Source organism: Apium graveolens, chromosome 1 (assembly GCF_009905375.1).
Source record: "Apium graveolens cultivar Ventura chromosome 1, ASM990537v1, whole genome shotgun sequence".
In the NCBI taxonomy this organism is placed as follows: Eukaryota; Viridiplantae; Streptophyta; class Magnoliopsida; order Apiales; family Apiaceae; genus Apium; species Apium graveolens.
This window is the reverse complement of record NC_133647.1, coordinates 45205789-45220129: the sequence shown is the minus strand read 5'-3', so window position 1 is coordinate 45220129 and position 14341 is coordinate 45205789. Positions and strand designations below refer to the sequence as shown.

Below are 14341 nucleotides of genomic sequence, written 5' to 3'. Positions count from 1 at the left end.
GTCAATATAATGTCATAAGACTAAAATAAATTTTTATATATAATCTATTCGGTCCAAAATAATATAATATTCACCTTGATCTAAAATAAAATTAAAGAAAAAACTAAATATAATTAGTCGAATTTGGTTGATATTAAGAGACTAAAGCTAAAACAAAGATTTGATGCATCATTCTAAAACAAAATAATAAATACTACCGATTTGACTACAAAAATATATTATTGAATCGGACTAAAATAAAATTAAAATTTGAAAGGTAATTCCTTTTTAGATATAATGTCATCATGCTAAAAATAAAATATATTATTTATTCGATTTAAAACAAAATAATATTCGCCTAGAGTTAAAATTAAATTAAAACCAAAGTAATTATAATTAGCCGGATATGGTAGATATAACTAGTCTGGGCCTAAAAAATAATGTTTATTATTGATTAATTTTTAATTAATTTTTTCCTTTAGTCGGTGAACTTTTTTTATAAAATAATTTCATCATATTTTTCTCTATTCCCCTGTCAATGTACATAGCATATTTGCTATATTTTGATAACAAATCAGTATTTAAATTTACCTGAATCACTAATAGTAGATTTTGGTGATTCTAATAAGCATAATTAGTAATTTACCGCTGAAATATACCAATTATGATATTAATACTGATTGTTGAATGATGTAAAAAAATAGAGTGAAATTAGATTTTAAAAAGAGTTCACCAATTCACGGGAAAAATTCAATTAAAAATGAAGGGAATTAGTTATAGTTGTGTGTGGTAAAATATATTTAAATTGAGTGTCATGTAGTTTGTAGTTTGTATTTTAATTTAATTTGTATTGAATTAAGACTATATATAAATATATAAAAATTATATTTTCATTAAAAAGTCGAAAAACTATTATTTATAAGTTTTTTTTTCCGAACCTATTGAAATAAGTTAGTTAAAAATTTACAGTTACACCTAGATGAAATAATAATCGATAAAGTAATAACCCGGCTAAAATAATATTTTTCCCCTGTCCCAATATAATAGACACATTGTATATTTTTTTTTTTGCTAAATCACATTGTATATTTACTCCCGATAAAGTAATAAACTCGATAAAATAATAATTTCTTCTTGGTTCCGATCCTATTATTTTAAAAAGATTTAACAGTAAAATTTACAAGCAATACAATACGAAATTGTGTATTTTTTTAAGCAGTAATAATATCTTAAAATGATTCTTTTTTGAATTTTATACCAATAGGTTGAAAAACTTTAAATAATGAAATGAAAAAGTATAGAAATGTAGTATTGTACAGAGTTGAGACAGAGCATATATAGTCAGCGTCAAAGAAGTGAGTTTCCACTTTTAATTTTTTTGAATAAACAAGATGACACATCCACATGTCCCATCTACGTTGTTCTCCCCAACACAATAGTAGTAGGAGTATTATTCAGATTCTCCACACACCTATACACACACACCTATACATACACCATTCCCCAAACCCCATTATTTTCTCTCTCTACAATGTTAATCTCTCCACACCCATTACACCTTTCTCTCTCATCCCATCATCTTGAATGGCATCCTTAACTCCAGGCACTCTCTCCTCTCTCCTCTCCACCACCCCATCAAAACCCACCTCTCATCACCGCTCTTCTCTCCTGCAAATCATAGCTATTGTCCCTGCTTTCACCACCAACATTTTCCACAACAAGGGCTTTTACATTAGAGTCTCTGACTCACTGCACTCAGCTTATGTGTCAGTGAGTGAGAATGATGCTGAGTTGATACTGAGTGATAAGATTCAGTTGGGTCAGTTTGTGTATGTACAAGGGTTTGATAGTGGGAAGCCTGTTCCTGTTGTGAGAGGCTTGAAAGTTGTGCCAAAGAGAAGAGAGTGTGTGGGAGAGCCTGTTGATTTGATTGGGAGTGAAGTTTTGTTGGGTGGGAAAAAAGACAACAAGAAGAAAGGGTTGAGGAGAGTGAGTTTGGGAGATAATGAGGTGGTGGAGATGAGGAGGTTGAGTTTGGATTCAACTAGGAAAGGTTGGGATAAGAATCTTCTTGGTAAATATGGTGGTGCTGCTAGGCCTGGATCTTCTCATTCTGCTACTTCTGTAAGTTCTTGATTTTCTTATCGATTGCTTTTTTTTTATTGATTTTATCTGCATTAAGTTGAGTTAGATTAGTTAACCTTAAGTTCTTGAATTGTTGTTTTTTGAAGATTGTATTTTTATTGATTTATCTGCATTGAGTTGAGTTTGATTAGTTAACTTTAAGCTCTTGAATTTGTTGTTTATAAAGATTGTATTTTTTTTCCTTTATTGGTTTTATCTGCATTGAGTTGAGTTAGACTACTTAACTTTAAGTTCTTGAATTTGTTGTTTTTAAAGATTGTATATTTTGTTTCCTTTTATTGATTTTACCTGCATTGGGTTGACTTAAAATTGTTGCCTTTAAGTTCTTGTATATGTTTAGATGTGCTGTCATGTATATGAATGTATATGTTTGCTTTTTCTAAAAGTTGTCTTTTAATTGATTTCGAAGATGGTCTTTTTTGCCCCTCAATTCACTGATTTTATGTGCATTGGAGTTGAGTTAATATAGTTACCTTCTGTTCTTTATATGTATATTGATGTGTATATATGTGTTTTGTTTTTTACTCCTAAGATTTAATCAATTTTACCGGCATTAGAGCTGAGTTAGAATTATCTGTTGGTTCTGGTATATGTATAGATGTTTGTGTGTCTGTTACGGTTTGTTATTTTTCTGTTTGCTATTTATATTTGGGGATACCTAGAGGAAATGATTCGGAATTAGTAGTTCATACAAGGTAAAAGATTAGTTACACTTGTTGTAAGTTTTTAGGATCTCATTTATTTTAGATTTGCTTGTGTTTACTCTTTGAGTGGACATCTCTCTGTTTATAAGAGGTTGTTAAGATTGTTCTCTGAGTTGTGTTCACTATTGAAGTACTAGACATTGTACCAAGGTGAAATGGCCTGAGCAATATCCTGATACTACGTGTGATTGTCAAGTGTTCAACACGATAATAAGATGTCATTTCCTAGTGTTATATTAAGTGTTGAATGTCTGATATGGGCACTAAGCTAAAATATGTACAAGTGGTACCTATTATCTGTATTGATGTACAAGTGTGAGTGTTCAACGTGGGTACTAGGCTGAAAATATAGGTTCTTAGTAATTCTTAAAGAGTCTTTATTACATTGAGCATTTCTTATCATCTAAAGATTCGTAACCACCTTTCACATTTAGAGGTAAGGCTTCGAGGACTGCTTGAATTTCAGGCTATCCATATTTGGTTGGTTATTGCAATGAGTTTTATAGTCTGTACTTGTGTTAAAGGATTATAAATTGAATGCTTTTGTTTTCCGTTAGTACTTTTTCTCTCTCCATGAATCTAAGGGTAAACTGAATGTGTAATTTGTTAATATAGATTTGGAAGCGCAGATCACTGATATATCTTTCTGTGCAGAATCTTGCAAATAAAAGAGCTACCTCCGAAAAGAATTTAGCACTGAAGCATCCAAGTTTCTCCCCACTTAAACAAGTTTTCTCTCGTAGACAATCTTTGTCAGAGAAAGATTCAACTCTAAAGCCTCCAAGTCCTAGAATTTCACCTCTTAAACAAGTTGTCCCTCATAGAAAATCTTTTACAGAAAGAGATTTAACTGTAAAGCCTCCAAGCCCGAGAATTTCACCTCTAAAACAAGTTCTTCCAAATAGAAAATCCTTGTCAGATAAAGATTCAACATTAAGGCCTCCAAGTCCCAGAATTTCTCCCACTCAACATGGTCTTTCCAACAAGAATGGTGCATCAGAGAGGGATTTAGCCTCTAAGCATTCAAGTTCGAACCTTTCACAATTTAAACATGTTCCCCCAAGCATAAATCAGTTATCTGAAAAAAAATCAACACTTAAGCCTCTAAATATGGGTGTTTCACCACTACAAAACAAAAATGCGAATGATTCACCAAGCCCTGTCAGTAAGGCTATTAGAAAAGTCTTAAAGCAGTCAACTGATGGCACAAATTTAGGTCATCTCTTTAAGGTTCCCCTCAGTCTCAGAACTTGGTCCGATGCAAAGATATCACGGGGTTCTCTTCCATCTACTGTCAATGATCTGGGAAAGGTAATTATAATTGCATTCCTTAACCCTTGAGCTTATCATTTCATTTCAAATACTATTATCTGCTTAAATTTTGGTGCTTCTCAGGAAGTTTTGTCTCACAGAAACTCTCGATTTGTGGCTGCTGTATATGCATTACAAGAGACGTCAGCCACGGAAAATGCCCTTCAATGTATGAGGTATGTAATTTACTAACAAGGGCTCATCATTCGTACTGTTTTCTAAGTGCTCAATGTAATTTGTTGGCTAACATTATTTTCTATGGTTATGTAAATTTTATCTTTGTGCTAATGTTACTTCAGAAATTATTTTCACAATTCATCTCTCCTAGTGTGTTATTTTGGGCATGTTATATGGTCTGTTTATCTTATTTGTGTGGCTGTAATTTTTCTTCATATATTTTTTATCATTATTTTCTAATAGTCCATGTAGAAATACATAATTTTTTTAATGACATAAGATACGAAGAGTATATACAATAATTTTGCATATGTTTTTAAAGAGTCGACACCAGCTTCCTAGGCTCCTAAATATTAAATAATTAATCAAGAAAGCCTTTGGTCAAGGAGATGTAGATCACATGTTATAAGCTTATATTTTGTGGTTACAGGTTCTTTAAATCTGACTGGAGTGATCAATAATACTAGAGCCTCATAGAATTTACTTGTTTATCTCTTAAAAGAATGAAAGATTTCCGGTTTTATGGTTATTGAAAATTGATCCGCACTATTGCTGTAATTTTAAATCAAACAGAATAACATATTATCCAATAAGTGTAAAAAGCTCAAAAGTGTTATTAAATTTCCCTTTTTTATTTTAGATGCTGGGTAAAGTTCAGTTATTAGACTGTATTTAGCAAAAAAAAGAGCATACCAGCAAAGACAAATTGTTGTTTTGAAATACTGTTAGATACGCGTAAGAAATTCGGTCAACAACATACCAGCGAGTTTACCCAGTTTATGATTCCACGATAGTAAACTTGGCAGACATGCGCAAAAATGAAAATTGTAGGAAAACAATGGTCCTATCACCTATGGTAAGAAAGCAAAAGCAAGTAGCTCTGGATGACATATACCTTGCACAAAAACTCTAAATTTCCAAAAGATTATATCAGTTCTCTTCCCCTAGGATCCTCTGTTTTTAAGATTATATCAGTTCTCTTCCCGTATGTACCGGTACATACGGGAAGAGAACTGATATAATCTTAAAAACAGAGGATCCTAGGGGAAGAGAACTGATATAATCTTAACAGAGGATCCTAGTTATGTCCAGTTTAAATTCCTTTCTGTGTAGGACTATGTTCGAGGCAGTCAAACTTCCTCTAAAAGAGGTTATTGTAAAGAAAATATGATTAAATGACAATGATTCTTAATTGAATCAATATGACTGTTCATGAGATAATGAAGACATAGCTGTTATCTGGCCTTGCTGCTACATTGTGTATTATCTTCATTTACATGTGCACCCTCTCCTCACTTACATGTGCACTCTCTCTTCACATGTGGTAGATCAATTATTGTTTCATTTGTCTGTTAAATCAAATAATTATTAATATTTTGGTATATAAAATAAATGAAAAATACCTAACTTTGTTATTTAATGTGCTTTTTTGGTTTGCTGTTATGTTGGACATGATGTTATTCCTGTAGTTATTACTGAAAAAGGGATTTTGCCTTGAACTAAACTCCTCCAGCATATCAGAATGTTTTTAAGAATCTAGCTGCAATAGTTTTACTTATTTTTTTATGATCCAGAATGTTTGCAGAACTATGTGAGTCATCTGAAAAAGAGTCTTCATTGCCTCTTGTTGAAGATTTTTTGATCCTTCATCAGAAAATGCATAGAGTAGCTACTGATATTGATGCCTTGAGATTTCATGAAGAGAGTAGCTTGCAATGCTCATTCTCTGAAATGTATAACAATTTCGGGGACAAGAATACTTTATCTTGGGTTCAAGCTGCTGTTGGGACCAATCTTTCTAAGTTTAATTTGTTTACCAAGGAAGATAAGATGGGCGACGTCAATGCTGAGAAATGTCATTTTGTGATTCTAGAAAATACTGCGACAGAAGTTGATGTAGAAAACCATTCACCTGACAAAAAACAAAGTCCAAGAAACCACAAAGCCATTGGGCCAGGTTCAAGTTCAAAGACATCATCATCATATACTTCAAAACATCTCTCGGCAACTAAAAAAGCAACCTACGAAAGTGAAGTTTGGTCAAAAGGAAATGGATTGCAGGTGGCAGCTAAATTAGCTGAAAAATTGCTCTCGGCATCACAAGCGTGGTTTTTAGACTATTTGGATGCTTCCGTAAATAAAGGATTTGGATTACAAAAAGGAGAAAGAGACGTAGAGATCGCATGCCTTTTAGGGCAGCTCAAGAGGGTTAATCAGTGGTTAGACGATTCAGTGACCAGTGGAAGTGGGACTAATGAGAGGATAGAAGGCTTGAAGAAAAAATTATACGGATTCTTGCTGGATAATGTTAATTCAGCTGCCGTGCAAACAGGCAGCTAGCTAATCTTAAGGTACAAATCACTGACAAAAATATTGATGATCAAGAAACTTTCAAGTTCACATTTTTCCAGTGTTCTAGGTTTAGCTGGTTGAAAATCTAGAAATTAGATTAACTTTTAGAGAAATGGAATTAGTTTATTTAGCAAGTGTACAGCTGAATGTTCTGAATACCCCTTGGAAAGGGTGGACAGTTTGAAGAACAATCATTTTCCTCTATAACGAAAAATCCAAGATTGAGCCTAAAGCCGTAGACAATTTGGTTATATATTTATCTGCGTTTGTGATGTAATTTTTTTTTTGGAAGGCAATAAATTATAAATATAATAAACCCAGTAGACAAAGTAGAAGAGAGCCAGCAATACTCTCTCTCCCGTTACAACTATAGGCTATGCCCAGAACAGCAGCTAGAAATGAAACACTATAAATACTTGAAACAACTACTCAACAAATTATAAGTCTTCTGAGCTGCCTGGAATTCGTCGACGAACAATAAAACACCATCTTCCTGCACCTAGACTACCTATTTCCAATATCCACCCCAGAATACCATTTATCACCACGACACCTGCATTGCACCTTCTAAAGGTTTTACTTAATTTCCATGCCCCGTACCGTAAATGAAGCCTATCAGAATTACGGTTTTAAGACCAATATTCCATTATTTTAACCAACGGTATGACAGTGATTTTGCTCTTGAAGCCTGACCTGGGGCTCTAATCCAAACATTTCCATGCTCTGGAAATATTAATTTGCTTGCCAACCCAGTACCCATCTCAAGGATCTATGCTTTATTAAAAAAAAAAAAATATGCAATTCATGATCTTTGATCCTGTATTTTTGTTGAACAAAAATTCATTACGAGCTAGCCATATAGTCCAGAGTGTTGATGCTAGACATAATCCTCCTACTCTGGAATTTTTAGAGGCAATTTATCTTGAAACAGTAGTCTAATCAAAAATCAATTTTTACTTCTAACTAGTCCAACATGCTCCATGCTTTTTGTGCCAATTCACATTTCCATAAAAGATGGTTTATGGTCTCACTCTCCGTGTGGCACCACCTGCAGCTGCAAGTATCCTCTTGTAAAATGTTTCTACGTTTCAGAAATGTCTAAGTTCATTGCCACAGGAATAATTTAACTTTAGGTGCTATCTTTTGCTTCCATATCAATTTCCATGGACCCTCTCAACTTGGAACTGGAGAAATGATATCATAACAGTTAGACGCCTTGAATTCAATTTCCATATTAATTGCTGCAGACTTTTAACTTGATCAATCTCCCATCCCCTCGGTTCCCTTCTCCAAAATGAATTTGATTTGTTAACCCTAAGCTGGAGAAATGGTATATAAAGTCTGCTATAAGTAACACTAAGCCCACCTTGATCATTTTCCAGATATCATGCCAGAAAGACCAATTCACCATTTTCGATTTGCCACTTCAACTGTTCTTTACAAACAAGGTTGTCTCTGAATTTTCCTTGACAGCCATAAGACCGGTCATAATTGGAGACAAAAGTATTCCTAGGTAAAATCCTGAATCCTGAGTTAGAGTTAAAGATGGTGCTCCAACCATATTTGCCCAGCAATATCTTGAAGAGTAAAATGCATATTGTGTACCCAAAGTTTGACTTTACTGCATATTGTGTATCTAATGTTTCAGTAATACATGTGTGTATCTAATGATTGAAAAATGCTGCAAAGTGTGTACCCGCCATTAACTCTACACTAACACTGTCAGGGACAATTTTGTAATTTCACTATTACAATGACTATCAGTCCGATATAAGGCTTGCAATCGGGTTTAGGAGTTGTTTTTGTAAGTCACACACCATTTGTACAATTTCAAAATCAAAATCAAGCACATTTAGGTGGTGAAATGGGGGAAAATTGCTACTGCGGGTCTATGACGATTTCAAGACCAGCATGGACTGAAAACAATGCTGAAAGAAGATTCATGAGTTGCATAAATGGGATTAGAGGATGTAACTATTTCAGATGGGTTGATCCTCCAATGTCCACTAGAGTACGAGCTGTGATCAATGATTTGTTAAGTCGCATAAAGGCTAATGAAGAGCAGATGCAGGAGCTTCGATTGTTTCACATGGGGGAATTAAAAAATGCCAGGGTTAGGACATAGAACAATAAGTGGATGAAATATGTTGTAGTATTTTTTTTTGTTGTAATCAACTATGTAATAATGGTTTTGGTCGTTGTAATGACATTGATAAAACAACAATGGTCATGTTATTTTTTCATCAATGAAAATGTTATGTTCACTTGAATTACTTCATTGTGTTTTAACATAATTTTGTTTGATCTGATTGTAATTTGCTTGATGAAAAACCAAAATCAAAGTCTTAAAAACATAATAGCAACAATGCATTAAAAAGGAGAAAATGAATCATGCATAATGATATACCCTAGCATAGCACAAGCACAAATTTATTTAAAAGCATGAAAAAGAAAGACACCCCCAACAACCCCCAAGATTAGTTTGCTCCTTCCTCAGCAAGGATGTCCATGGCATAAGGAGGCTCCTTAAACTCATCGAACCCCCCTACCAGAAAGACAATGAGTTGCCAGAGCATCATCAGCAATGTTAGCAGAGAAAGTGGTATGGTAGACTTGAATATCATCCCACTTCTCACTGAGGAGATTGGTGATTGTTAGGTAATGAATAACACACAGGGGGTGAATGTGTTTTAGTGTTTTTCTTGATTTGTTTATGGTGGTGAACAAATTAAATTAAACCTTGTAGAGAAATGTGTTAAAATTGAAATTAAACAAGTAACAGTAAAGAACACAGATCTTTCAAAACTCACTTAATTTTATATTAAAATTAAGAATGTTTTGCTACAAAATTTCTAGGCTCTTTGTTGATAAAGAGCTTAACTTCTTCCTTGAGAGAATACAAGATTTTTCTTATCTAAATTGTTATAACTTACAAAGCATCCAGTGTTTACTTTATTGAACAATAAACACTGGTTATTACACAGCATGCAACAAAATGTACTAAACCCTATTTTTAGATAATCAAATCTTTCCATTTCCGGTCTAGTGTATCTTTGCTAATTTTGCACGCCTGTGACCTTACTTTTCCAGTTTAATCTTGGCCTTTGATCTTGCACTCTTCAAGCTGCTTTTTGTAGACTTGTCAATCCAACTGATTGGATTGTTTGTTGATTGTTAATCTTGGATAATGAACTGGTCTGCACTTTGTACTTTGAGTTTTACCTCGAGATCTCCAGTTTGGTATATAGAGAACTTGACATCTCGATAAGTATAATGGCTTATAGAGATCTTTCATTACTCTATAGTTGTTTTGACTTGTAGTGGTCTCTGAGTTCTCTATAAGAGAATTTAGCTTGTCGAGATCTCTCATCTTCATGTCTTCACTTTGGATTATCGATATCTCTAAGTTCTCTAGTAACTAGTTGACTTGTCGATATCTCAGAGTTCTCTAGTGAAGAAATGACTTGTCGATATCTCCAATCTTCATGTCTTCAATTTGACTTGTCGATATCTCTGAGTTCTCTAGTAGCTTTTCTGACTTCTCTATAAGTCATTCTGGAGTTCTCGAATGACTTCTCTATAACACAAAATCTGTGACTTGTAGAGATCTTGACTTAGAACATTTTTCTCAAAACATATTTATTCAACTCCAAGCTTCTTTATAATTCTTCCGAGACATGATCTTCTTGATCTTCTTCCAAATAGAATTCTTAGGCTTGATACTGTTTACAGAAAAAGACTCCAGTCTTCTCTTTGACATTTTTACAAATTTTAAATGTTACAAATATAGAATACAAACTAAGATTACAATACAACTTATTTAGGGTTGTCAATTTGACTTAGTCTTGTTATTGTACATGCATGTCTTGCACAACAATCTCCCCCAATTTGTGAGAAACAAGAATAACCCCAAGCTTCAATGGAAAATAAGATTAATACATAAAAATTGACACAATTTTAACATTTATACATTAGGAGATTTCTTGAGTTTAAATAGTTACAACATTTTGGTAAAGACAGTTTTTGCTTCTGTTTCTTCTCTAATGAGATCCTTCAAGTAAATAAGAATTTCAAGTTCTTCTATGATTGGTGTCTTACTTAGAGCTTCCACAAGTTTGAGTTTGTCTGTCTTTAGATAACCATTTAGCAAATCAATCCTAAATCTTGTGAACTTGCTAGCTTTGATGTTTAGAAATTTTTCATCTTTAGAAATTCTGCTCATTCCTTTGGCCTTGAGTTCTTCTGATCTATTGATGTATATTTCAATCTCCTCATTATATTTCCTTATCCTCTCCTCAGATTCAGCTTTATTCCTTGCTCTTCTTTCCTCCCTTTCAATCAACCATTCAACTAAAATAGATATCCATGCTCTTGTAGCAGTATCCTTATCCTTAAGTAAGCTTATCACTCTTTTAATTTTTATGGGAGAGAAAGTGTCCATTAAGGTACAGCCTAGAAATGTGAATGATCCATCTTCATAGTAGATTCTTTCTTCACTTAGAGTTACAACCCAGACTCTAACTATTTCCTCAGCTAGTTGTTGAAAATAATCTTCATCTGAGATGCACCAGTTTAAAGGTAGAAAATCATTCAGCTTAAAACAATTCCAAATGGCCCTTTCAGTGACTTCCACTTTTTCAGTATGATCAAATTTCTTATGTTTCCTCTCAACAGACTTGTAGTTAATTTTGAGTGATGGCTTTGCAGAAGGTAGGTTTATGATTTTCTTGGGAGATATTTGGCTAGAGGTGATTGGTACTTTTAGAAAGGTGTTGGCAATTTGTTTGTAGAGGAATTTAGGCTTAGAGGTTTGAGGTGGTTTGATGTTGGAGTTTGTTGGCTTTGAGGATTGAGCTTGAGTTGTTTAGATTTTTAGGGTTTGTTGAGGTTCTGAGCCATCATGTCTTTTCTTACTCCTTCTTTCTTCTCCTCTTTTCTTGTCACCTTCCTTCTTCTCATCCTGCTTCTTGTCCTTGCTATCAGTTGCTTTTGAAGATTGATTTGGATTTGAGCTAGAAGGTTTTTGTTTATCATCCTTCTGCTCATCATCATCCTTGTCATTTATTAGATTGTATTGAGTGTTTGGCAACATGGTGTTAACATTTACAAGATATCTATCTAAAATCTTTATCATCTCAACATCCTCATGGTTCTTGCTCCTTTTGTACTTTAGATCAGACTGCAAGGTCATGATCAGCCTCATATTTGATTTGACACAGTATTTGGGAACAAGGAGATGTTTGCATTGTTTGGTTCTTGGACAGATATAGACTACCCCTTTGTGTGGATATAGATAGGCTTCTGAAAAAGCTGTTGTCTGTGCATTTTTGAGCTCATGGATAAGTTGGGTGTCTTCTTGAATAACTGGGTTTACTTTGTCAATCATTACATCCAGTTCAGATGCTCTTAAGGTTTTAAGATTTGGAATAGACACCTGAAGACATCTGTCCACACCACCATCATTAATATTCACAACAATCCTTTTCTACAAGAAGTTATCAATTCTCACAACCACTGCCCTGATGAAGTTGATGTTCTTGGACAAAGCTTTCTTGTAGGTCATGTAGTTATTTTGAAGAGACATTCTTAGTACTGCAAGAAGTTCACTGAATTCCTGGTCTTGATTGGGTCCTTCTGCAGCCTTTAAAAGGCTTTCTTTTCCAATATCAACTTGGGCACATGAAGAGCTTTGACCAACCTGAATAGGCTCTTTAGATTTAGCTTTAGCATCCCTGGATTGTTGAATCCTAGCCTCAATATCCCCCTTAGTCTTGGTGACATGCATGAGTAGGGGAGTTGGTAATTCTGGCCTTATTTCTTCAGGTAGAGAGGGCAATGGTATGTTGAGCTTCCCCATGATGGCTCCCAAAGCAACAGAAGTCTGCATTTAGAGGTGCTTATGAGAGTCCACCAGGTTCCTGATATCTGATTGTTGACTTTTGACGAGAGAGGTCAAAGCTTGGACTTGAGCATTTAAAAAATTATTTGAGGTCTCTAGTGAAACAACCTGTGCCTTGAGATCTTGAGAAGATGAGCCTGAAGTAGAGACAGAAGTAGATGGTCCAAATGAAGCTTGCACATGCTTTTGAATTTCATCAACAACCAAAGGGGAAGGAGTGTATCTTGCAGTGTGCATTTGATCCAGCTTCCACCTTGTGTCATTGGAGTTTATGATATGATCTTGAACTACCTTATGCAAAGCTATAAAAGAATCCTTCAATTGTGTAACACTCTTGTCAATCCCACTGAGATCACACCTAGACATTTGTTCTAAAAATGTTTTGAATTGCTTCTTGATCTCAGTCTGAGAGGGAATGATTTGATCCATCTTTTTTCTAACCATCTTCATAATCTTGTCTTGATGCCCAGTGAGAGTAATCTAAAGTGCTTTTCCAAAGTTATGGAAAGCCTTAATCTGATCCTTGTATACCTCATTCACTGCATCATATACCTCCTGTGGGTTTAAGGATCTAGCATTGCTCCCCAGGATGGTCAGATATTCTTCCCTGAATTGGGCTAGTACAACATCCATTTCAATAACAAACTCCTTATCCAACCATTTGTCATAGTTGGCATCCTTACTAGCTTCATCAATAATTTTAGCTTGATTTTCTTCAACATCAGCATGGTAGGTGAGCATGATAGCTTGGTAGTCCTGGTTTAACATGTTGGATGTGAGTAACTGTTGTGATATTTGTGCAAGGCCTCCAAGCTGATCAATTCTAAGATCTTTAATAGTTGAAGGTTGATCTGCAGTTTCTTGGAGCCATTGGGAGATTAGGTGAGGTTGTTGAGGTTGAGAGGTTGAGGGTTGAAGGTTAGAACCACCTGTGACAGAAGTCACAGTTTTACTCACAGATTGCTCTGTGGTTATGACAAGTTGTTGTTCGTTACACATAGTGGGAACCTCCAATTGAATTGGAGGGGATTTGACTGAGTTACTGTCATGTGCGCCAGTCTCAAACCCTTATGCTTCTTGCAAAGCACTGTCACATGAATTTGATAAACTTGCCTCTCCCATAGCAGGATTATTCACAATTGTACTCATAGCATCAACTGCTAATGCAATTTCTGCTAGGGTTTTGAGGAGAGTTGTTCCTTGAACAGGAACCTCCAATTGAATTGGAGAGGATTTAAATAGCTCCCCCTCAGGAGTACTACCCTCAATTCTAACAGTCTGTGAAGACTGATTTGTGCATGAAGGTGCATTAATGATCTCCATGGGGTCTTCAGTAAAAACTGATGAATCCCTATGTTTGTGTTGGTGTCATCAAGGTTTACCCTAGCATGTAGCCTCTCACCAACTAAATATGGTTTCTGGGTGGTGAGCAAGGTTTCTTGAACCAAGTCACTTGAATGAGCTTGCACTTGAGAAATGGATTCAAGTACTGTATGTGAAGAAGAAATTTGAGGGATTAAGAATTGTTGTTCAATAGTAAGTGTTGGCAGCTTCCCCTGAATGGATGAGGGAGCTTCAAAAGATGTGCTCTCACTGTGTGTACCATCCTTATTTATTCTACCATATACTTGAATTTGATCAAGTGTTGGCTGTGCAGACTCTTTATAAGATGCATTGGGGAGAATGCTCTTTTCAGTAGAAACACCTTGTTGAGAGGATGTCTCTAGAGTCTGTTTAGGTCCCATTTGTACAACTGCATCCTTTTGGGAGGATA

General features: G+C 34.8%; 1 protein-coding gene across 1 annotated transcript; it reads left to right on the top strand.

Moving 5' to 3' along the window:
* The first annotated feature begins 1401 nt into the window (after window positions 1-1401).
* Window positions 1402-6716, top strand: LOC141663610 (uncharacterized). The gene is made up of 4 exons (XM_074469399.1): window positions 1402-2103; window positions 3483-4139; window positions 4224-4315; window positions 5891-6716. The coding sequence occupies exons 1-4, from the start codon at window positions 1564-1566 to the stop codon at window positions 6654-6656; spliced, it is 2055 nt and encodes a 684-aa protein (XP_074325500.1). The 5' UTR covers window positions 1402-1563; the 3' UTR covers window positions 6657-6716.
* The last annotated feature ends 7625 nt before the right edge of the window (window positions 6717-14341 follow it).